The sequence below is a fragment of the Scophthalmus maximus genome, chromosome 10 (genome assembly GCF_022379125.1).
Source record: "Scophthalmus maximus strain ysfricsl-2021 chromosome 10, ASM2237912v1, whole genome shotgun sequence".
Lineage (NCBI taxonomy): Eukaryota > Metazoa > Chordata > Actinopteri > Pleuronectiformes > Scophthalmidae > Scophthalmus > Scophthalmus maximus.
Window position 1 is genome coordinate 16,631,694 of NC_061524.1, and position 25,422 is coordinate 16,657,115.

Here is a 25,422-nt window from a genome sequence, read left to right on the forward strand (position 1 = left end):
TTTATCCTATTACAGTAGTTTCCAACAAGAGAGTTGCATTTAGAAAGACGACAGTTCCATTACTGCAATGGAAGTCTGTCCTACAGTATGTTCTGTTCTATCATGTTTTGTTCTCTTTTGTTGATTTCCCCATGTTTCTTTATGACCAGTGACACACTTTTGATGTATTTTCTTCCCTGCTGCCATTGGAAAACGCCACTTTATTTTAACTACTCGCTGGTAGTGATTTATTGTGAGTAAAAAAAAAAAAAAAAAGGATTTCATTTACCCAGAGTGCAGTGCAAGTGTCTTTTTTCCTCTTCAGCAAATAGTATACTGTATCTATGTTGCATGCACCAGTGTAGCTTCTGCATCCCTCTCCTTGCCTCTCATTTCTACACTGTGCTCAGACCAAAACCAAAACAGCAGAAATCCAACGCACACCAGCATCAGTCCTCCGCCTCAATGGCCCAGTTAGCTCAAGCTCCGACTAGTTGGAAACGACAAATAAATGGAGTGTGACTCAATCACATGTGGCCGAAGAGCTCTCAATTTTTCCTCACCATTTGACGATCAAACCCAACTCGTACTTGGCTTTTTTCGAAAGCCAATCTTCTGCGAGTCTCCTCATAGTGTCATGCTCCCAAGAAAGCGCAGAGAGACCGTTACGGAACTCTGACATGTCGCACGGTAATCATAGATTCAGAGGAGCGAACACAAAGGGAGGAAAAAGCGAACAGGGATCACTGAGATTCTAACATTGATCTGCTTTCTGTCAAAGGAAGTTTTGAGTGTGGCCGCTCTTTCAGAGAGCAGAAAATGTCCTTGTGGGAAGTTCTTCAAATCCCAACCGGCGAGGCTGCCAAAACACAATCAAAACAATCTGGCCTCCCCGTTGCCCCACTTCCCTGTGATCTCAGCCCCTTCCAAGACTCTGGGTCCTCGCCCGGCCTGCGCTGAGGCTTCGGAGGTCACCAGTTCCTCTCAGGATGTAAATGTCACTGCACCCGCCTTGTGTAGTTTCAAATCTGGACAGTCCCCGGGCGCCTTTTTTCTCTCTCCATTTTTTGAAATTTTCAAACTCACTGCACTTGTTGAAAAGTCGACGGGCAATAGAGGATTAATTGTCGTAGCACTAGATTGCCACTAGATGGCGGTGCCGTGCCAGGGTCAAATCCAGTATGGCTATTAAAATGGTGATGTCAGTAGAGGAAACTCAAATCCCCTGAAACCTGTTCAGCAAAAATGCAAGGACTAAACGTGCTTATTTGTGTGCATTGGCATAATACACATAATCAAAACCTTTGTCTACAGTTTGACGAAATTCATCATCCCGAGTTTCTTAAAATGATTTTGTAGTCCTTAGTGTTTCATGTTTTCGTGATGTGTATATATCTTTATAGTTGGAGTTTGGTCAGAGCTGTATACTTGTGCACACTCCAATGAAAATATCTACTGTGCACTGTGTTGTTGCTGAGAAGCTCCAGTCACGAGCCTTGCAGAATGTTTTCCTTGCACTCTTGCTGAACAAGGAAGCTTTAGAGGGCTCTATCCGAATGGTGCTTTCTTTGGGACATCCTCTGGATTCAACCTAGCGCCCTGATTGCTTCTGTTGGAGTATGTTGTACCCTCATGGATTGTGAGGAGCTGGTGACCGATCACACCCACGCAGACAGTTTATCAGGGCAGCCGTCGTGTTGAATCTTCAATAAGGAATGCCCTGAAAAGAACACCTCACAGGCCTAGGTCGGAAATCTGGGTACTTGTGAAGTCAGAAGACATTGTCAGTGTGTCTGTGTGTCGCTGCGTATGTTCTCCATTGCTCACTCTCCTTGTGTCCACAATCCACACTTGTACCATACACATACTGTGGTCCGAATACCCAACGCGAAAAAACTCTGAAGTTAAAGACACTTTCGGCATGAACTGAAAGCCTCGCTGCACTTGTCTGCCATGTCCCCCAAACTGTTTCATCACTGTGAACGGTTATTTCTGTACCTGCCCTTGTTGCTGAGACCTAGACTATATTTTCTGCATGCTTATGAAATGCTCATGAGGCACATATGCATGCCACGGGATACAACAGTCCCTGATGCCTTCATCCGGTGGGTTATGATCTGCGTTTCCCATTCTTTTCTTGGCCAGAGGCTGAAACATATGACTTAATTCAGGACCTTATTTCCCAATGGGACCCAGAGTCAAAGATGCTGAGAGTGTCTCTGTAAAGGTGCCAGACAGTATTAGTCTGCTGCCTGTTTGCACCTCGGCAATGAGAGAATGGGGACCAGGGACAATCTGCAGATGCTGCTCTGGGAACTTTCACTCCTGCTCCCCTCGAGGTTTAGGGCTTGCACACACGCAAACACACACACACACACACACACACACACACACACACACACACAGAGAGAGAGCCTCAGGCTGGCTGGTAGTTAGGGAGTTGCACAGTAGTACAGTGTTGTGAAAGTCTGCTTTCACATCCAATCTCACCTGAGCACCAAGAGCACATAGTCTCCAAACCCCCAGTTTTGTAAAGGGTAATAACTGAGAAGAAAGATCAATAAAATACTTCAATACAACAGTCAAAGAACAATGGCATCCCCCCCCCCCCAATAAATCAAGTGCTAAAATATAAATTTGGTGAAATTTGCTTTATAAAAATGCTCGAGAATAGACACTTCTTTTCAAGTGTTACCCCATGACAATTAAAAAGACCAAAACGTGCACTGCATGTGATGGCCCAAATTGTAATTGTTTGACCTAGCAATTTGAAGGTTTATGGAGAATATGAGTCTCAGATTGGAAATCAGCACTGTTTTGTGCTACCAATTACAATTACAACTTTGATTCAACAAACCCTCGAAAAGCACATAAGAAAATTAACTTTTAAATGTGATAAACAATGATTTAAATAGCATTACCACATACACGTCTGCAGGTCAGAAGCCTGCCTTAGTAACACAGCTAAAGCTAGTCTATCCTTTGCGATCATGAGTTACCTGTCACCTTAAGTGAGTCTGCACTAGCAGAACCCCTCAGTGTGATGAATTGAGCAGGAAGGACAATGAACAGGCTCACTTTAAATAGACACAATGGAGGTGTGAACACGCAACATGTGACTACTTTGTCCAGACACATGCAGGTTAGAGTTAAGCTTTCCTTTTGGGGGGGGGGGGTAGAGCAGGTCTGAATCTTGCATGACTTGGCCACCAGTCTAGCCAGTTGAATAGTGCGATGCCTTGGACAGAGCCGCTACCGCTGCATGATGGGATTCAGGTACGTGATCGGCCCGTTCCGCTTCATGGATAGAGGATGTACAAATGTATGAGAAAAACGTTGTGTGAGGTTTGCTGCTAAAGACATTGCTCATGCCTCTCCTTCCCCGAATGCCTCCCTCCTTCTCCCCTTTTTCCTCAGCCCCTTCCTTCCCCCTGTTATAGTTTTGCCTTTTGACCTGTTACAGCCTTAGCGCACAGCTTGACCTCTGGAGACTTTTGTCAATGTGAATGAGGAATGGTTATATTAGCAATATTTTGACATCAATAACATGTCCAAATTTTTCGATTGATGCTTTCTCCAATAATATTATAATTTGACAATTTTGTGAAAGAAATTTAATCGTAGGCACTTCCTCTGTATTCATTTCATTTGGGGCTCAAGTCTGTGGGAGCAGGTGGCTAAGGCTTGCACTCTCTGATGAAGTCACCTTCCGACTTCCCCCGGATGAATATTTCTCCTTTTGCCATTAACCTGCTGATTTTCCTCTCCTCTCATCCCAAAACATGACTGTAGCCAAGATGTCCGTCTACAAACGAATGAAACTGGCATGTTGTTTTGATTGCGGCCGTTCAGAGCAAGACTGCTCTTGCATGTCAGGCAGTGTACATAGTAACATGGACACCCTTCAGAGGGCCTACCCACTTTCCTCTGTCTCTGTTCATGATTGCGCGACCACTTTACGTGCCTGTAAGTTACACCGACCAACACATGCTGTTACGTGTCTGTGGTGTGTGCTCTGTGTTTGTGTGTGTGTGTGTGTGTGTGTGTGTGTGTGTGTGTGTGTTTGTGTGTGTGTGTGTGTTGTGCCATGCAGAGGCACATGTACGTGTGTGTACGTGACGTTGTCCACGTGGTGTGCTCTGTTAACTGTGACTCCGTAGCCGTGATTTATGGGAATTTATTTCTTATATTTTTGTTAAGAAACATCTTTATCTATCTATCTATCTATCTATCTATCAATCTTTACTATCCATCCATCCATCCATCCATCCATCCATCCATCCATCTATCTATCTATCTATCTATCTATCTATCTATCTATCTATCTATCTATCTATCTATCTATCTATCTATCTATCTATCTATCTATCTATCCATCCATCCATCCATCCATCCATCCAGCCAGCCAGCCAGCCAGCCAGCCAGCCAGACAGCCAGCTAGCCAGCTAGCCAGCCAGCGATCCATCCAACTATCCATCTATCTATCTATCTATATCTATCTATCCTTTTGTTGATTATTTATATTTACATTTTTTCTTCTTCTTCCTCCCTAATTTATTTATCATTTTTATTTGACCTCTGTTAGTCTTATTTCATGAGTGTCCTATGTCTGGTGGCTCAGTTAAGTGGTGTGGCTCTGTGGTGCTGCTGTACTGTACAGTTCTGTAGGTGTTAGACATGTGGCTATACCGCATGCTGCATCAGTCATGCAGTTGTGTGAAAATGTCACTATCGGAGCGTTGGTGTTGACTTTTGTATTTGTACTTAAGGTAAGGACTTTCTGTGTATACAAAAATGGAACGTATTTATTTCAAGATGTATATTCCAATATAATGTTGTTGTTTTTATATATATATATTTTTTTTTTTTTTACTTTGAAGGAAAAGACTGTTTTCAGTTTGTACGCTTTTCAGTTAAAGCCATTTTTAGTTTGTGAAATAGGGCCGGGACCCTTTTCTCCTGGAGGGAGAAGGGTAAGTCCTATTTCACTTTTCTTATTTTTTTTCTTTCTTTTTTTCACCTTTGACTTAACCTCAATGAGCAACTGTGCAACGTTTTAGCACTGTACTGTTGAAGACAACTGAAAATCACATCTGTAATGTTTTCCTTTTTTTTTTAAATTTTAAGTCTAGACAATCTTTATAACTTCAGAGCAGTGCTTTGACATCAAAACTTGTTTTACTGGGGACACTGGCTCAGGAAAGTAACTCTTAATAACTCCAGCAACTTGAAAATGTAGGCAGTTATTAAAAATGCACACGTACAATTATTTTGAACAGACAGTCTCAAATTGTACGTGTTAACGTAGGAAATGTCCTGCTCTGATTGCAGCTCTGATTCTCTTAGATCTCCTGCAGTCTGCAACATATACAGTATGTACTGTACACCAGGAGAAAGGAGAAAAAAATCAGGTGGTGAGAGAGAGAGAGAGAGAGAGATAAAGGCTTTGTAAGGCAGGAAATAGGACAATAAGGCAGATAAGGGAAACGAATGGGGGAAGAAGGAAAATAAAACGAAATGTGATTTACAAAAAAAGGGATATTGGCTTGATAAAGAAAAGGTAAGAGGACCAGGGCTCCTGGAAGACCCCCCCCCCCTTTTCATTTTCCTTTTGAGTGGATAGGAAATACAAAATTGCCCGTCGATTAGACATGGCAGCAGTAGGCCTAGCTATCAAAGCCTTGGGTTCAGACACACAGATCTGATTTCCTTCTCAACATTCTCCCACCGTCTGCCGACTCAGCCTAGATTAGTGTCAAACAAGCCATGATGAGTTTGGCTTGGCCTCTTGTAGTTCGCCCTGCGCTGATATCCCCCGATACCAATTACTGGCCATTACATGGTTACTGATCTCACTTCTCCCTCAACCCCCTGTAGGATTTCAGGCAAGCCTCCCCTGTGTTAGATTTCTTTCCCTTTTTAACTCTGACTTTGTCTGAGCAAAGTGAGTTTAGTGAAATAGTGCATTGGGCTTTGTCAGTCAGGGATTGTTGGATTTCCTCTCCCCATTTCCCATCTTTTTTTTTTTTCCACCCGACTGAGAGGATAAGACGTCTTTATCCACGATGACTCCATGCTCTTGTACATCTGAGCCAGACTCGTCTGGCCCTAGTATTTGGATAATAGATTTTTTGGATAGCACTCTTTAATTTAATGCAGCCTGTGATCTGATGCACGTCACATTTATACTACACAGTGGGATACGCTCACCTCTTTAATGGTGACATGGACATAAACCTCGGTGTTGCTTTATGGACTTGAATGATACAGTGTTTTTAATGAATAGCCATTTCAATATGCACCCATGCAACGGGTTAAGTGATGGGTGATATTTGAGAAAATGGATAAAATCCCTTGCGCAAACAGCAACACTGGACAAATTAGCCGACCGAATGAACGCAGTCCTCCGTTGCTAGGGATTGTACACACAGTGACCTCGCAGTTTAGTCGGATGTTGATTTATTGGAGTGAGAAAGGAAGTTGAACGTTAACTTGAGTGTGAGTGTGGAAACTTTTGCAGATGGAGGTTAGAATTTTGGATAGACGACAGTCGAGTAGTTTCTATTTCTTATGTGTCGTTGTTCAAAGCATAAGTCAAATTCATAGATTGAACATGATATAACTTGCAGATAAAAATATAGTTCCCCTTGTGTGGTTTGCGTTTACTGATTCTGGTCTTCAGCAATTAAAATTTTCAAGATATTCCCTCGCAAGTTATTCTGAGTAGCTAAGCTGAATCAGAAGTTTATTTTTGGTCTGTGTATTTGTTGCATTGTGGTCTTTCTTTGTGACCTGATTATCACCACAGTCAGGGTTTATGTAATGGAGAGGCCGACGCCATGGACAAGGGTAGGGGACTCCGAGCCCGGGAGATGCTCTTGGCTAGTCCACAACCTTCTGGGCTGTGTGCACATGCGTGTGCACATCCCGCGTGTGTAGCAACGTGCACTTCTATCTCTTGTGTTTCTGGATGTGGATGTATCTGCATCTCATTGCTGGGGACCTTATCTGTCCTGACACGGAAATTATGTTTGCATTTTCATTTTCCCAGCCCTGCTGGTCCATCACCAAACTTGCCCTGACAGATCCTGTCCACCAGGCAGGCATATGCCCCCCTCCCAGACACACACACCCACCCACCCACCCACCCACACTGCCCCCACCCTCTGTCCTACGCTGCCTCGCTACAAGCTCAGATGCTAGCCAGTTAGTCTGCCGCCTCTGTGGTGCGGGCAGATCGCTAGAGACAGATGCCAGGGCCACCTTAGGTCCCTGTTTGAGGATCTGTGTCATAGGCCCGCCCTGGGCCCTCGCTGTGACCTTTACTGCTGGAAGAGACTATGGGAAAGAGTGGGGGGTGGTGGTGTCAGCAGCTCAGAGCTCCGTTCAAGTCCGCACTGAACCAGTACTCATATTGGTACCAGTCTCCTGAGCCTCCTCAGTCAGTCTCTTAAACTGTGATTCCCAGATGGAGACCTCAGTCAACCCATTTTAAAGAGGGATTTGAATGTGCAGCGTTGAGCCTGTGTTTGGAAAAAAAAAAAGTCCCCCACTTTATTAAAAATGTCCATTTGTGCAAGAGACTCTGGACTGCATGCAACGATCAAGTCTCTCTGCATTCGTTTGTCTGTGTGTGTGTGTGTGTGTGTGTGTGTGTGTGTGTGTTGGCGAAGCTGTTTTGAGTAGCAAGCGTCTGCTGTCTTGTGTTTTTGGACGTCTTCATAGTCGCCGTCTCCGCTTCCCACGGTGGCCCTCTTTTGTTTCCGCCTGCAGACCTCGCAATGTTGATTCCCATTCAAATAGAAAAATGTGGAAAAGTCGAGAGCTTTCAATGAATGGGAAACACCGCATTGTTGAATCTCCCCCTGAAACTGTGTTACCTCAAACGTAGCCCTCCTTTGAAGAAATGTAATAATCAGACTGTCATTCCATCTCGTCACAGGTTTAGAACACTTTCCTAAAAGCATGACTCACACAGAGATCGGACGGTTCATTTCATTTACCTGTCTGTTTTTTGGTTTTTGGTGCCATAATGCCATAGTGTTCCTAAATCATCACCGCCAATATTTTAATTATTGATAGCTCTTTTTACATTTTTTGGTTTATGTCCTCATGCCTTTCACCGATAGTACTTCATCATAGTGACACTGGATTTGATTCCCATCCACTGCTCTAAAGTCGATGTCTCTATTCCTAATGTGTCTGTTTCATTACATCCTTTCTCCCCCTGTGTGACCTGCCACTTGTCTTTGCATTCTCCTCAGCCAAATATAAGTATAATGGATATGTCAGATCACGTAAGTGTGTTTCTCTGTCCTTCTCCATTCTGCTCCAGCTCTGTGTTTAGAGTGTAGAACCCCCTATGTCATGTAACATAATTAGCACAGATGCTTTACTTGAGTATTTACCTTTGTTGTCCCTAATTCCTTTAGCATTTACTGATGTTGTCTTGTGTCTAACACGAAATGTAAACGTAAACCTTAACAAGTGTTTCACTTGGACTGTCTTGTGTCTAACTTCTTATCATTAGATAACTCCTTATATGACCCCACTGTATATCGACAGGAGACCAAAGTCGTCCCTGATATTTCTAGGAATTGACAAATATTATTTGTGTTTGATAATACCATGTAGTTCCATGAACTATTCTTTTTTGTATTGTGCTGCATGTAGCAGCAGATGGCGCTACAACACCAGGGAACAGTGGAAGCCAAAAAGAGGCTGGCGTTCGATTCAAAGCCGATTGCAATTTAGGTAATTCTTTGGTAAATAATTGTTAAATGCATTTTACTCTGGTTAAGAATAAATTTAAGTTTTTATATGTCAACTCTAACATTTTATATGCCTATTTTTTATGTATTGTTTTTGTTCTTATTATTATGATATATTTAGAGATTTTGTGTGTCCTCTTTGAAATAGAGGCTGCCTCTTTAGCAAGACTAAAAGGAATTGCAATAATCATAATTACGGTTTCATTTTCAACTGCAACGACACAAAAACGCATGGCCTATATTTCATTCAGTTGCAATGCAGATGAAGAACAAAGCTTGGTCATGCAGCAAACGCTGTAAAGGCAAAGCCAGCTTGGCTCACATACGAAAGAAAACATTTTTGGTTTGTTACCCCTTCGCCTCATCAGCCAGTTTACATTGGGTCATGGCGATCTGATAAGGCTTTGCATGCAGGACAGCACCATCATGTCATTAGCATTTCAGGAAGGGACAGTTGCCGTCTGGGTTGTGCAGGATGCACAGTGGACCTGCCAGGGCGGGTGAGTGCTCTCTAACGCTGCACGTGTTTGACAAGGGCCAGATGAATCCAGGAGCTATCGGTGGCGCCCCGTAAATCAAGGAGGCAGCTGACGGCTGGGATAAACGTCTGTTTATCGCCCGGGGCCACACAAGCCAACCAACCAGCCTTCTACCAAGGGGAGGAAAAGGGCTCCGCCTCTCCTAGTCAACTTTACGACCAGAGATTTTACTCTTCTCCCCCCTGTTGTCTTTCTGCAGTTTGCCATGACCCCTTCAGTACATGCGGGTCGACTCTGCGGCCTGTCGGATTGTGTGTGTGTGTGTGTGTGTGTGTGTGTGTGTGTATGTGTGTGCGCGAGCACATTTGGTTGGATGACTGGGTGAACATCAGGTGTACATATGTATTCTCGTATTAGACACAGAAGGTTGCCGCTGCACATACTGAGATTACTGTCAGTGTGTGCAGTGGCAGTTACAAAAAAAGTTGCATGTAAATTCACTGAAGAAGACGATTTAGTCTGGGATTACCAACCATCTACTAATAATCCAAAATGCAATTCAATAAATGTTTCATTGTTAAAAGTTTTTTGAATAAGTAATAGCATAAATTATTACTTTTAAATTTTGCATTTGTTAAAATGAAAGTACGGTGCTACACGTTACGCTTGAGCTGACACAGTATCTCATTTGACTGGCTGTAGCCGAAGCCGTGTCTCGGCTTTGTTCTACCTGAAAGTGAAGCACAACTGAAAAAATAAAACTGAGAGGCTTCTAATTAATTCATGTTTGTCACAAATGCAAAGCAAATGTCGCTGTGAACATTTTCAGTTCGAGCGTATGCCAAGTCTCAACACCGGTTTTAGAAAAAAATTATACAGGACTCCCGCTGTTATTCTGCATGAATTTTTTTGAATTTATGGCATGAAATTAATCTAAACTCAAATAAGAAAAATCTCTCAGCTGTTGGTGATTCTTATACAGTTTATATCAAAATTTGCACATGTTTTTCTAATTTGAACAAATGTTAACATGTTAAAATATAGCAAAAAATAAATATAAATAGCAGTATTAAATGTTATACAGTTTAAAACTTAGCTCTCTATTAACTCATTTATATGGATTATTACAGGCTTTCTCACACTTTTTTATTCTCCATTGTTTGACAGTAATGGATGACGTTAGACCATCTTTTCAAAGCCGATCAGTTAAAGCCACCGGCTGCACCGCTGCCTCCATCACCTCAAATGAATTCCTTTCCAACACCCTGCACCCCAACCAGGACCCCCTGGTCAACCCGGGCTCAGTCAACATCCCCCTTGTTAATAACCGCAAAGGAAGCGTGCTCCCCGTGGGCCCAAGGCCTGACCCCTTGCAACTGCGCCTCAGTATCTCCGGCCCGGGAGATGCGACGGCCAGATCCTTGGCCGAGAGGCGGCTGAATCGAGCCCGCAGTCTGCCGGTGAAATACCGCTTCCACTCCAGTAATGCCATGCTGCTCAGTCACAGTAGGCACTGTAGGTCGCCCCCTTAGCGGGATGCATCAGTCAGTAACCCCGCCTGTCCCGTCCCTTCATTTTGCCTTGTTTTGCTGCATGGCGGCTCACTACGCTGGAGCTGCTGCTGTTGCTTTGCACGGATTTGCCTGCCAGTGCAGTGGCTGTCGTCTGGGTGACTTGTGAAGTTAGAGCTGACTCCAAACAGTTTCTTTTCAACTTGGATTTTGCAGGAACTGTGAGCTCCGGGGATGCTGACCACATATTGTGAAAGCTTTTATCACCCAGTGGCTGAAAAGTATTTCATTTTTATCGTTGTAGGTGTAACGTTACGTTTTCACTGTTAACAAATCAAGTTTAAACCAGGAGGATTCTGTAAAACAACATGGCAATGAATGCATATTTCTGATGTGGTATTTTTCAAAGATACATTAGAGAGGCTATTATTTGTAAAGTGGAAAGAGTTTGCGATAGTAGCTACTGCGAATGCCCAACTGCATAAAGGAAATGTCAGTGTGACATTTTATTAGAAGGCAAAGTCATATTTCTTATCTTTTATTAGCAGAATTAGGTGACAGCCCTGGAATAGGTGCTCAGACAATAATGAAATTCCACATGCTTGGAGTAGTCACGGCTTGCGGCGCGCACATTGATTTGCACTAATATCATGCTGTGTTATTGATTTCTAACCAAAGAACTAATACAGGTTTGAAGTGACAGTGCACTTGGCATTTGCGCTGAGAGAGTGCAGAGTGGATGAGAGCATCTGGGTGCCTGTCTGGAAGCTCTTGAAACTCTCAGACAGTAGTGGAGATCAGACTTACTGTTAGTTTGACTGAAATCTTCAGACAGTCAGGCCCCGTCCGCACTCCGGCTTTATCTTTCTTGTCCGCTCCGTCTGACTGGGAGCTAAGCAAAAGTTTTGAAAAACAGTGTTTTTTTTCTTTTCCTTTGCTTCTCAACAAAGCAAAGAACAGTTGTCAGGAAACTGAACTCGAAAAAATCTGATCCAAAATCCTCTCTGTTGTGGCTGCGGCTCAGAGCCCTACAACCACTTAACGCCAAAGTGTCAAGCACGAAAAAACGGGAAAGTTAATCTTAGATGAATCATTTATTTTTCAGTTGAACTTCCGAAACTAGGCCTGACCTTCATCTGCTGGAGGATGATGCACATTTACTTGCTGCCTTACAAGTCTGCTAATTCGCACCCAGTAAGCGTACCCTCTCCCTCATGATGTGTGTTGAGTGCAAACTGATCCCGCGGCATGGAGGCAGACCTGTAGAAGAGCCATTGTGCGCCCTTTATGTACGAACTGGAATGATGGGGTGGGGTTCAGGTAGTTCTATACAACAACAACAAAAAGATCCATCTCCATAACATTAATTACCTCATTGTCATTGCTTTTGCCCGTGCCCCATTGACCATGACAGTCTGTACCATCTCATGGCAATTAATGGTGTAGGTAAGCATGGTCACTCTGATGCAGACTGCTCCGAGTCCAACCGCCTGAAAAAGTTATTGGGTTCATGGCAAAGACAAAGTAGTGTATGACTGAAAGCCCTGTAAAAGTGCACCTGAGGAGAGCCAAAATATGGGGGTTTTGGGATGTGAGCCGTCCGTGACATTTTCAGATCGTAAATTTGGTTTTTCTCCGTGGTTTTCTCCTGCCTTTCTCAGATTTACCATCGTCCGTTACTAATGCTTTCTCTATATTTTCCACAATTTGACACTGAATTATTAATTTTCCTTTTTCTTCTGTTCAGTTTTTTTGTTTTTTGTTTTTGTTTTGTTTTGCAACGACTGATTGATTGATTGTTGGCCATTTTATCTATGTCAGGTCCAGCTCACGTTCCCAACCATCTGTCTGTATTCTGACACTCTGTGCATGTGTTTGCAGTTGAAGACGAGCATCCATCAACTCTCTCGCCCAAAAAAAAGCAGCGCAACGGAGGGATGCGAAACTCGCCCAACTGCTCGCCGAAGATGATGAGGTAAGAGGCGCCAATTTTTCCTCTTTCCATCCTTCAAATGGGGAGGGAGAGGGAGTCAAATAGGGAGACGGAGTGGGCGGGGGGGGGGGGGGGGGGGGGGGGGGGGGGGGGGGGTGTGTTACGGGATGGAGGGATATTGAGATGGTAGGGAGTTTGGATGGATGGGAGGGGGCAAATTAAGGGAGGCAGAAGAAGGAGGTAAGAAACTCTGTGAGAGACGGAGAGAGGAGAAGTGCCCCGTTATGCTCTGGCTGTTGAGGATGGCATGCTGTCTGCCGTTAATGACAGAGCTGAAATAATATTTCTGTCAGGAAAAGCGGCTGTGGGGAGCTGCTTAGAAACTCCTCTGGCTTTAAAGTCCCAGCTGTCACCTCCTCCGGTCTGGTCCACATGTACTCCTTAAACAATGCTGGCACTAATGACACCAGCAACCAATCAGAGGGACCTGCATGGTTACTCTGCCCTCAGGCGACTCCTCTATTGTGGGAACCCCTGTGAGTACCGTTTCTGGTACTTAAGGCCATATGCGAGATGTATCATCGCGATCAAATGTGAATTCAAATATTACCTTCCTTTTAGCCTGTCGCGTGGAATTAAACAGCAGCTAATTGATTTTGAAAGATAAAAGGGGGCTAGGCTTTCGCGCTCCTCTGGCTGTGAGGCAGGGGGTTAGCGACGCGACAGCGTGGAAAATACAGGGAGGCCCGCGCCGCGCGCGTTGGGACGGCGGCATGAAAGGGGATGGTGGCGAAGATCTAACAGGACAGGAACACTCATAGCTGCGCCGCCTGTCTCTTAATGAGGCTGAGTGTTGTGGTCGTCGCCTCCGTGACTTTACAGTAGGGGAATCCGGAGAGGCCTGTGTGGTTGTTGTCGCACACACTTGTCACTGTTAGTATTTTACGCAGTCTAGCTGCACTGCAGTAGAAAGTCCTGTGTCTGAGATGTTACTCCAAATCATATTTTCCTATGAGGAAATAAATAAATTCCTAACGGGGGGAAAAAAAAATATCTGTTATAGTGTATGTACAGAATGTTCAATTTCTGCAACACAGTGTATAATACAAATGCGCTTCAATGTCTATCATTGATTTCTGATTTATATTTTGTTGTTTTTGTTAGTTTGTTAGTGTACGGCGGCGTGTTTTTCCCTACATTCTCCTCGACTTCTTTGTATGTTGGTTCTGCTAGTTTCCCTTAGGCAGCATTTCTTACTGCACTGGCATGCCTGTGTGATTTTGTCCAGTTCTTGTCAGCCTCCCCCTCGGTTCTCCGCAAAAAAAAAAGAAAGAAAAAAGTACTTAATAAGCCTTCACACTTGCCAAACCATTAGCCCGACACAGAGTCATACCCTTCAGTCTAGTTTGCAACGGAGCATCATTTTGGATGCCCTCGCTCAGAGGGAGAAAAACAGCTACAAAAGCAACTAGGCATTGGCGCATTTCCAGCTAAATGCTTGTTTAAAAAAGCCTGTTTAGTTTGCCTAACTTAAAGCGCAAAACCTTTTTCTTCTCTTCCCTTTCTTTTCTTTTTTTTTGTGCTTAGGAGACAGTCCCCGTTTGCCACGTAATATATGCATCTCTGCTTTGATCTCGCAGTGATAATAATTCTTGAGAGTTATTTACGCAGTTTTTGAGAACGCTTCAAAGCGGTGTCAAAGTTTCTTCTGCTTTAGGGCTGCTTCTGTATTCTGCTGGCTCTTGGGTACTGGGATGACAGGTCCTCTGTTATAGGTGTAGATTTTCTTTTTCTTTCTCTCCGAGTCTTAGCCCTCAGCAAAACATCAAATTACCCATCACAGTCCACAGACCCCCCCCCCCCCCCCGCCCTTCACAGCTGCCCCCGCCAACACATAACACCATATATATTAAACAGTTGTGCTTTACAAGGTGTGTTTTATGCACAATGAAAAGTGATTGTTTGAGGTAGCCTTAGGGATACTTTACTCTACAAGCAGGGAGGGGGGGAAAACACAGTAGAGAGCTAGCGGGAGAGCGAGCATACGTATCAAGTATGAATTTTTTTTTTTTTTACAGGACTTGCAGCCTAAAGGCCTTTGTAAATAAATAATGATCAACAGATTGGCTGTGGGCTTTTGAAAAGCATGCCTTTGTCAGTTTGCATGATGGGGAAAATTTTCAAAGCAAGAGGCTGCCTTCATAGTCTGGCAGAGAGGGATTGGGGGAGCACGCCCATCCCCTGCTTGTGACTGCAGAGTGATACGCTGGAATAACTCAACTCTGTTTGAAATATATACTGGGGGGGGGGGGGGCGGGATGCTGTGAGGGAAATATTTGTCCTATATAAAAGTGCATCAGATAAAATACTTTCTCTCATCCAAGGAAAATATTTGCTTTGCGAACCGACACGCTGTAAATGTGTAACATTTAATAATGTAGGGAAGGCTTTTTGGTGGGGGACACAGAAAGTACTACTACAAATAATTTGAACGTGAAAAATGTGTATTTTTGCAAAACTATTGTGCGGTGCTTTGCACCCTGGCTGACCGAGCCTTAGCGCGGCCCAGTTGTTTTTGTTTTCCCCTGGCTCCACGTCTCGGACGTGTCACTGCGCCGACGAGGCCGCACTGCCGCCACGGCACTGACAGCGTTTGCCACGAGCCTTTTTGGACGGGTCACGACGGACGACGCGCATTCCGATCGCTGAGGAATGTCACCCGCAGCTGATATCCCCTGGGCGTGGCACCGTGGCACAGGACGTCACGTCTGCTCTCCCTGAGCCCCGTGGTAGGTTCAACCCGAGGCAGGGAGAAGGCAGAGGGAGGAGGAGGAGGAGGAGGTGTGCGGAGCCTGTGACAGGCTGCCAGTCACACCGCTGACAGCTCTGTGAAAGATAGCTGTCTTGGCAGAGAGAGGTGGAGCGGCAGCCCGCCTGCATGCGCCAGTCAGCCCCTGTGTGGAGGCGAGCGGAGCTGAGCAGATTGAAGTGACGGGGGCTCCGCGGAGTTGATTGGCGCAACACGCAGCTCTGGATGAAAGATTCAGGCTGAGCGTAAAAAAAACACTAAATGCTGTCAGTGTTATTATCACCTGCACTGACTGAGAGAGGGAAGAGGGGAAACGGGAGGAGGAAAGAGGGTGGCTAATTGACAGCGTTGGGGTTTTTTTTTTTATTACTTTTCCTGCGACGGCATGCAACCCAAATGCAGGCTGAAGGAAGAGACGACATCAAAGCCTTGTCAGCGAATGACAGCGTTGATAGACGATGGAGACAGAGTGATACTGAGAGAGATGTGTGTCAAATTCTGGAGATGCCTTCTCCCACATTACTCAAATGTCTGCGTTCTGTGCAGTTCTCTGTTTTTCCCCGAGACAGTTTTGTGCCGCCTTTAACCGAGGATTTCCTTATTTGGGTTGAACTGTAAATAAATGACGTGCGCACTGCTGCCGAACAAACGATGCGCAGATTGAGAGGCTGCACTAACTGTTGGCGGTTCGTCTTGACTCAGTGGTGTGCGCGAAAATTGTTCCCGATTGCCTTTAGAGGAACTGTGAGAGCACGTCTTGTAGGATGAGTGCAAGAACAAGAGAGGCAGTATAACAGGGCCGACAGGAGCCCTTTCATGGTCAGCGTTACAGCGGATGAAACTCGGCAGCCCACCGCTGTGGATTAGTCTGTTTGGTTGTGACACGCTGTTGAAACATTAATGTCCATCAGTTGGGAGAGCAAAATGTGATTGGGCAAAATCCTGAAATATTTAAAGTGTGAGCCTGTTGGAGCGTTTACTATTTGCTCCGCATGGCGTCAGGCACTGGGAGAGAGGGTAAAAGCTGGTAATTGGCCTTGTGTTGTCATGCCATCCAGTCAGTAGCATTCGAGTCTCGACTTGACTCGCTACTCTCCTCTGCACCACTGCAGGCATCGGGCCTTTTGGTTTTCTGATGGCTTAGACATCAAGGACAAGAAGGAAGGGAGGGGTGATGTGGTATCTATGGAACCCTACACTATACAGAGTACTTAAAGGTCAACACTTTAAGAATGGGATGGATGGGTGGATGACGGATGGATGGGGTATCTAAAAAAGACAAAACACCTCACACACAAGTTTGCAGTCATTCAGCAAAACGGTCCAACACACATATTTCATTTTTTTTTTGTTTTCCCAGTCGACACGACCCCCTTCTAATTCCTGGCAACGAGCAAATTGAGAACATGGACATGAACGTGAAGAGGTATGATTCGACAGGGATGTTTCACTGGTGCCCATCAAAGGAGATCGAAAAAGTCATCCTGGTGAGTGGGGCGACAGCTTTGTAGGTGCAACTTTTATTCAAAAGAATGTAATAGAATATGCAAATTGAAAGGAAAAAAAAAAAACACCAATAACTGAAGTTAAAGTAAGTATGCTCAGGAGCAAACATTTCCCTTCGGTATTGTAGCAACACAATCACATACTAATATGTATTGACATTTCTCTCAATGCCTCTGTTGTTTCAAGGTGAGTTTTTTTGTTGTTGTTGTTGTTGAATATATATATATATCCTCCACGGATGTGTGCACAGCATTTCAGCTCTCCACGCATGAGTTTGCTCAAATGTTTTAACAAGGCAGTTTGTAAGCATTTAGGTCAGTTTAATACATTTGTTAAATTAAAACAGAAGGCACACTATGCTACGGCTGACATTCAAGGATTTTTTTTTAGATTTTGTCTCGCTATTACACCATCTTGAAAGACCTAACTTGAAGAATAGTACCGCGTGGGCTGGGTCTCCAGACCCGATCTGTAGATGAATGTCCAAAAAAATGTTAAATCCACTAAAACTAATCGATGCTCCTTTAACACTTCGTTCTCAGTAAACAAGCACAATGAGCTTCCAGCCGGCTGGTATCATTTTACCGTTGAGTTTAGTGTCCGGCAATGGAATGCACATCCAGCTGGTGCATCAGGCGGCAGATCTTGAAAGCAGAGGATTTGCATTGTTCTCTTATGACATGAACTTCATACAGCGATTGTAACTCTGTTTATACCTCTCCGATTTATGACAGGGTGCTAGTCGTTCGTACTTGTATGTGCCTAAAATCTTACAAACTGCATTTTTTTCCAGTCTGATTGAATCCACTGTCCTGGCCACATTTAGTTTTTTTGTTCCAATAAACTGCTTATAAACGGAATAGTAGTTAACCAAATTGTTGTTGTTGTAAAAAATGCTACAGCCTGATGATATCAACTCTATGTGTTTCAAATGAATACTTGGTTAACAAACTATTTAAAATGGGTTTATAACAGTTTATAAGAGACTTTTAAACGCTGTTAAAACTAGAGTTCGATACCTCTTCTATAGATTACCCAGTTTTCTGTTAACAGCGTTCATTTCTATTCTGTAAATCTGTCTCTGTCTCTTCCTCTCTTCTCTGGGTGCACTCCTCCTCACCCCACTCTCTCTGTTCTCCTCCCCCTTCCCCTTTTCTCCCTCTGTTCCCTGCAGACCCGGAGTGAAGCCTCCATGACAGTGCTGAGCGGCCATGTAGTGGTCTGTATATTTGGGGATGTCACGTCCGCTTTGGTGGGGCTGCGAAACTTGGTGATGCCTTTAAGAGCCAGCAACTTCCATTACCACGAGCTAAAGCCTATCGTCTTTGTGGGCTCGCTGGAATACCTGCGGAGAGAGTGGGAGACGTTACACAACTTCCCCAAGGTCTCCATCTTACCTGTGAGTGTACCAGTCCACTGCCATAGGAGATGAATTCAAACCCGCATCCCTGGGCCGCGTGCACGTGGCTGACATTTTGAGTTACATGCACATTGGAATCCTGAGAGGGATTGTCACTTTGATTTGATCACACATAACTCAATTGAATGATCACTCCATGCGAGCTCAGTCAACAACCCCCCCACACACACACACACACACTTTTTTTTTTTTTCCAGAGCAGTGACACATCCTGTATATCCAAGACGGGGTTTATGTGTGCTGCAGCTGCAGCGCCCATCACAGATGGCGTGGCTCGCTGCCTTAGAGCTTGTTAGGCCTGGCTTGACTGATGATCAGAGGAGAGTCCCAAACACAGCCCTCAGCGCAGGCTAGCCTTTACATTAGTCCATGTCTCTGATTCTCCCGTGCCCAGTTAGATCGGTGGAATGTCATCGCCTCAAAACAAGAATACTTGTTAACTAATTTCCCAGCGCTCCACTCTGCTCACTTCTTAAATTTGTTTTTCTGTCCCCCATGTCTGTCTCTCTTTTCCCTTTTCTGCCTCTCTCTCTCTCTCTCTCTCTCTCTCTCTGTTCTCCCCCTCCCTGAAGGGCACACCATTAAGTCGGGCGGATTTAAGGGCTGTCAACATCAACCTCTGCGACATGTGTGTAATACTGTCGGCCAATCAGAACAATATCGAAGATGCCTCTCTGCAGGATAAAGAATGCATCTTGGCATCGCTCAACATCAAGTCTATGCAGTTTGATGACAGCATCGGGGTCTTACAGGCAAATTCCCAAGGTAAGGAGCATCCTGTTGGACTCCATGTGCACTGCTGCCCAGAGGGGACAGGTTGTGGCAGGGAGGGGAGACAGAACTCAAAGAAGAGAGGGAAAGGGGGCCGGGGGGTGAGACAGGGGGATGTCGTCTGTCAAGCACAGTCTGCTAAGTGTCCTTAATTGAAATACAAATGTGTTCTAAGTGGCGTCTATAAGCTGACCTGACTGTAACTCCCGGAGACGCGCACGCGCAAAAAACTGCGCTGATTGCTCCATCGAGCCTTTGGCGAGTGTTTTACCTCCGCGCGATCGTCCCCGGTAATCACACGCAGCTCCTCGTCCTTGCTAACACTTGACAATGATGTAATCAACGTGACTGTGTCATTTGATGTTCGTCGCCCCCGATCTGGGGTCTGGAACAGATTGTTGATGTTTGCAGACAAGCACACGGACCTGGCGTCCCATCAGGCCTCATCATCATTAGGCAGCCAGTACAAATCACCAGGCAGGCCAATTCAGCCGCTCCTCATTAGTCACAACCAAACAGTGACACGGGCCTGCGCACACACCTCATCACAGACACACACACGCCGACAGTCGTTCATCCATCAACGCGACCCAGCCGCGCACCGCCACCAACAGGTAATCCTCGGTTTATGATTGGCTTGAAAGGCGCGACATGCCTTGAGCTCGGCACTATTTAGTGCCACCGCGGTGACTGTTGTAAATACAAATCAAAGTTGAAGGTCCAAGGGGCCATTATTTTTTAGTGCGGAGCACTTCCACATGTTTTAGGAGAATGCCAATGCTGTTATTTCTCCAGCCTTGAGTGAGTGATGTGCTGTCGATAGCAGTGCCACCGAGGAACAATAAGCAGGGGTAAATCTGAGAGCAGGCCGCTCCTGGGAGCCATATTCACGGAAAGCTACCTCGATATGAAGCCTACTTGCCAATGTCCCCGCCCAGGGTCGATGGATGGAGCCTATTGTCATCAATAATTGGGTCTTACATCAACCAACCATTTCATGTGATGAATACTTCACTTTAGAAAACACGCATACACTCCGCAGTGACGTGTGCAATCATGCATACACAAGGAAACACATACACACACACACACACACACACACATATGCCCAGACACTGCTATTGTATCATAGGTATTGCTTTGGGGATTCCTTCCTCCCTGAATGCTCCCATTCAGACGCTGTCTGTGGAATTTAAAACAAGAAGGTGCAAATGAATAAATAAACATGCGCCTTCCTGGGGGAGAGCTTCTCACGGCTGCTGGAGCATGTAGTCAACCACAGAGCATAGCCGTGCCCAGGGGGCAACAGGGATAAGGGGGTAAGTAACCCAGATCTCACTTGTCTATTGTACATTGTAGCTGAAAAGACAAGGTTAGAGCCTCAGAGTAGCAACAGCCAGAGGAAGAGACATTGTGTGTGTGTGTGTGTGTGATCGGGGCTGCTTTTCAATCTCTGGCTTGTGAATTTTGAGTCGTAAATGATGAGTTAGTTTGTAAAATGATACAGTATAAAGAAATTATGGATAAAACCCCAAAAAACCTACACATTTGTGTATGCGTTGGGGCTGCCTCGCATATCCTGAGTCAAAACTGATGCGTCAGCTGTGCCGTTCCTTAAGAAATGGACACGCGTCCGCAAGATGCAATATAAAGGTGAGATGCAAAATACAGATACTCGTCATTGTCACGACGACGTTGAATGAATAGCCTGGTATATGCAGTATAATCTACGATGGCACCATAATCCCTTTTCTGCGCAGAAATAGTATCGATCCACATCCTCCAGCGTTGCCATGTTTTTTTCATTTACAGAATTGCATATCTAGAATTTTTTTACAGTCAAAGTTTTGTGGTTTGCCCTCTAGTGGAATACCTCAATAGCATTTGCAGTTCACATGTTGAACAATTTACGCATTTGGTTGTCTATGGCAAGTCATGGCTGAAAAGAAAGTATATCTCCTGCCAAAGAGCATTACGATGATCGGGGAGATGACATCATTTCAGCTACTCTGGTTTTGCAGCGCTCTGGTTCCGTGTTAGAAAGACATACAGCTCTCTGTTTGTAACCTAACATGTTTTGAAAGCAGCTCAGCAGCAGGCCTCGTCTATCCCCGTTCCTAACCACCGATCACTTTCCGCTGTACACACTGCGCAGGAAGGAAAACTGTTTTTGTACTGTCTTCATGTTCACTATGATACAAGAAGAGCAGTGTTTTGGAGGCAGTATCCCAAAAAAAACTTGCTGTCACTCTCCAGCGGAGTGAACCTCATCCTTTATGGACATCGACAAAATGATGTTTTCACTGTCTGAGCTTGCGCTCCCCGGTCGACTCAAAATGTCAAACCTCTGCTATTTCCAAGTTCAATAATTGGTATAACAAGAGTTATGATTATCCATGCTTCAGTTCAGTGTGTGCTTCCTGCAGTGTACTAAACTATTTGGTGTCTTTTCTGTAGCAAAGGTCTGGAAGATCTCTTTTGCAGCTCATTGAGTTTTCCCGACAGAAAAAGACACACACACACACACACACACACACGCACATGGAAAATTTGCAATCCTTTTAAAAAGTTTGTGACCTGAATATATTCCCTGCATTATGTTTCCTCGGTGGTGGCACTATAAGGTGGCATTTTTGCTGTAGTCAGCACTAAATGATGGATGTCAAAACACAGCTGATGCATTATGCATATAGCATTACAGATTTAAGGTGTTTACTTGTCACTTTGAGGAAATGCAAAAATGTGAAGTCATGTGAATTCATAGTCCTGTCACTTGCACTTGTGTCTCATGGTTCTGAGCCACGCCATTTTCGATAAAAGGTTCTCGGGATCCACTTCACCAATTTTTATCGTAACAAAATGAACAGCATGTAAAATTTATGTCCGCCCGTTGATGGAGGGATGTGAATGCTAAATATGTCTTAGCTGACCCCTAAAAGCAAAGAATCCATATAGCAATTTCTAGGCAGGCACCTTGTTCACTCAGCCTTTTTCTCCTGTCTTTCTTTTTGTCAATCCACACATTTGAATGACACAGACAGCACACGTCAACAACTTCATGCTGAGTGAGCCGACATGCACTATGTATAATGGTGTTGATACAGAGTGCCAGGTTATACCCTCACGCTTATGATACTCGTGTAGAAAAACACACTCACATTTTTGCTTGGACAGAGTTTTTTTCCCATAGTGAGGCAGTAAAGATCTCCTAATGACACCCCGTTGTATTATTTACTGATCCATTTCTCCATTTCTCTGTATTTCAGGTTTCACGCCTCCTGGAATGGACAGGTCATCTCCAGACAGCAGTCCAGTACATGGCTTCGTGCGGCAGGCTTCCGTCACCACCGGCGCCAACATCCCCATCATCACAGAACTAGGTTAACGTCGTTTCCACCCGCCTCGAATGCGAATGCATGCACGTCACACCCAATAAGCTCGGATCAAAACTCATTATTCATCTGCAGACATACTTGTAGACACAAAGAGCTGACAATCCAAGACCCAAACATCATGCTGCCGCCAAAAGTTCCAACTCATTTGAGGTCAAATGGGCCCAGGAACGCGTGGTGTGGAAGTTTTCGTTCACGCCCAATGATGTTGGTGGCTTTGCCCAGCGCGACTTCCTTTCCCTAGGCGAATCAATGGATCTGGCTAGGTCCTTTGTCAAGCTGTGATAATGTCAGCTGCGAGGACCGGAAAGTATCTTTGCTCTCCGGGACACTGTGGACAACTGTCACATGAAGACGTTAGACTGGCCTTTTTTTTTTTTTTTTAGGACTACAGCAATTTGTCCACTAATGTACAAGAGAAACTCCAGCCTGATGGAGAGGGTGAGAGAGGGAGAAAAGGAAAAGAGAGTGAAAAGGTTGAGGGGGGGGGGGGAGAAAAAAAAAGTGCCTTGGTTGCAAAATGGGTCCATTTATTAATAACAATGGCAGTGGCTGTATTCCCACTGGTGCTGGGCACTCATGAAACTTTCAGATCTCTGAGGGGCCTTCTGAAGCACCCGAGACCGGCTACTCTGTCTCCCCTGACCCAATTAGGGAGCAATTGAGCATGAGGCCAGCTAAGAAAAGGCCAGGAAGAGAGAGGAGCTTCTTAAGTCTCCTTGTAACCTGGGCCAGCCATTACCTGCGTGGAGGCTCTCTCCCATTAGACTGCCGACTGCATACGTAAGCATCAGAACTGGATGCTCTCCATGCTGGAGACGCAGGCCTCTGTCCTGGACTCAAGCGCGGCTCCGGTGTTCCGCTGTTGTGCACCTGGCGCGCTCCCAGCGAGGCGGATGTCACTGCTACGGCAAGACGAGATGTGATAACATTGTACTTCAGAGAAGGAGGGAGGGCGAGCGCGCGGAGCAGAGAGTGTCTGCACGTCTCGCCGGAACCAGATTCTGTAAATTACACTGTCATAATGTTCAGCTCACGGCGCCAGGAGCAGATTAGAGTCAAGTCGAGAAAAAAATAAAAACACCTCATCTGAGTTGCGTGATCAATTTTTGTTTGCGCGCAGTGCAAAGTAGGTGCGTTTATGGATAAGACCCTGTTTATCCCTTTCACTGCCTTACCGTGAAATAATTTATTGTTGCCGTAGCGGTGCACGGCCATGACAGCTCTGGCTTTGTGTCTTCTGTGCACTCTAATCCTGGGTGCTTTGCTCTGAGATTCCCGGACAACCATGGATGTCTCGGTGTAATTCCGGAGTTGACACCAGCGGTCCGAGACAAGCGAAATTGCCTTTTATTTGCGGCCTTTGAAAACTGCTTCAATAACGACGCCGTTCCCCCCCCCCCCCTCTCTGCGCTGCCTCATCACCATTAGCTAAACCTGGCAAACTACTGCCATTCGGTTTCACTCAGTCGGGAAAAAAAGAGTGGAACCAACGTACAGATGATAACAGAGCTGGGTAAGCTGAGGCTTTGTCCTCCGCTGCCGCTCGTTCCCTCGCCCCGCTCCTCATCGGCGCGTCTTGATCCATCTGGCTGCAGTCGAGGCCCTCGCTGCTCCCATGGCTTCACTTTGAACACATTTCTATTCTTCTGGCCCCTTTTTTTAATGATTTTTTTTCTTTTCTTTTTTGGGGTATTTTTGTCTTTCTTCCTCCAGTTGGGTTTGCAGAGCATCACTAGGCTTTGATCATGCTCAGTCTGTCCTTGTGGCTGTTTTCATAGCAACCCTCCCCCCTCCATCCCCCACCACTCCTCCTACAAACACACATATGCACACACACACACAAAAACACACACACATACATATCCACCCCCTCACCCCCTTCAATTCACTCTTTTGGCCCAGGCCCGTTTGCATCAGCCCCCTTGTCTCTTTGACTGACATTTCTGTTCCACAGCGCACAGGAAGCCTGGGAAGAAATCATGTTTCAAAAACAAAAAACTTAAGATCAAACAATCTTTTAAGCTGTTTATTTTTGTTGTTTCTTTAATTTGTCTTGCAGTTTCTTTTCTTTTTCATTTCTCCTCCAGACCATATCTCTGCAGCTCAGATATTGGTGGAGTCAAACAAAAACTCGCACGATGCTCGTTTTTTGCAAAAGGAAGAATGGTTCACAGGCCCTTCAGTGCCCACTGCTGCTAGAAAGACAGTCTCAGGAAAAAAGATGCGCACTATAGGGAGCACTTGAGGTTTTTTATTCTCCCAATTATGCCATACGTGAGAGACAAAAAATATCCTTGTTATTTCAGTTTTCTGCTATTTTTCCATCCCACCGTGCCATCTGGGTCATTTTGCAGACCTAGATTCATTATTAATCGTTAGATAAAAAACTGTGTCGTTACCTGGCTGTAATTTCACTTTCAGGGTTCAGGTAAATATATTTCTCTAAAGGTGATGATGTGACAAACATCAAGGAAAAACTCCTACAGACCTAGCATGACTTCATAAGTGCATGGTTTTCTCGTGTGACATAGTTGCCATTGTGGAAGTCTCACTTTTTACCTTGTCTCCTGGATGAAATACCTATATGCCATATAAAACACACTGTAGTGTACATAGTGTTTTATTTCTGAGAAAAATATTTTTTAATAAAGCCACAGTCTACAGATCTTTGTCCTTACTGATGATTGATGTTTACACACACACACACACATGCACGCACGCACGCAACACGTATATATCACAATACTGTAGCGGTATATGATTAATTCAAGATTGGGGACTTCTACAATGGTTACGACTGTGTATGCATAATACAATGAAAATAATTTCTCTTGTTCGTCTGAATGTA

The 25,422-nt window shown here is 44.8% G+C and overlaps 1 protein-coding gene across 18 annotated transcripts in view; it reads left to right on the top strand.

The window, feature by feature from the left end:
• The window catches only part of kcnma1a (potassium large conductance calcium-activated channel, subfamily M, alpha member 1a), a 136,700-nt gene that overhangs the window by 97,733 nt on the left and 13,545 nt on the right, over positions 1-25,422 (top strand). For 4 of the 18 annotated variants that reach the window (XM_047334789.1, XM_047334794.1, XM_047334802.1 and 1 more), the window contains 7 exons: positions 224-232; positions 3,772-3,945; positions 12,622-12,715; positions 16,843-16,969; positions 18,163-18,387; positions 18,981-19,173; positions 22,446-22,559. In XM_047334789.1, coding sequence (XP_047190745.1) covers positions 224-232; positions 3,772-3,945; positions 12,622-12,715; positions 16,843-16,969; positions 18,163-18,387; positions 18,981-19,173; positions 22,446-22,559 — 936 coding nt within the window. Of the gene's footprint in view, positions 1-223; positions 233-3,771; positions 3,946-8,243; positions 8,277-8,652; positions 8,734-12,621; positions 12,716-16,842; positions 16,970-18,162; positions 18,388-18,980; positions 19,174-22,445; positions 22,560-25,422 lie in introns of all 18 variants that reach the window. The other 14 variants (XM_047334796.1, XM_047334799.1, XM_047334798.1 and 11 more) reach the window with 7 other exon arrangements.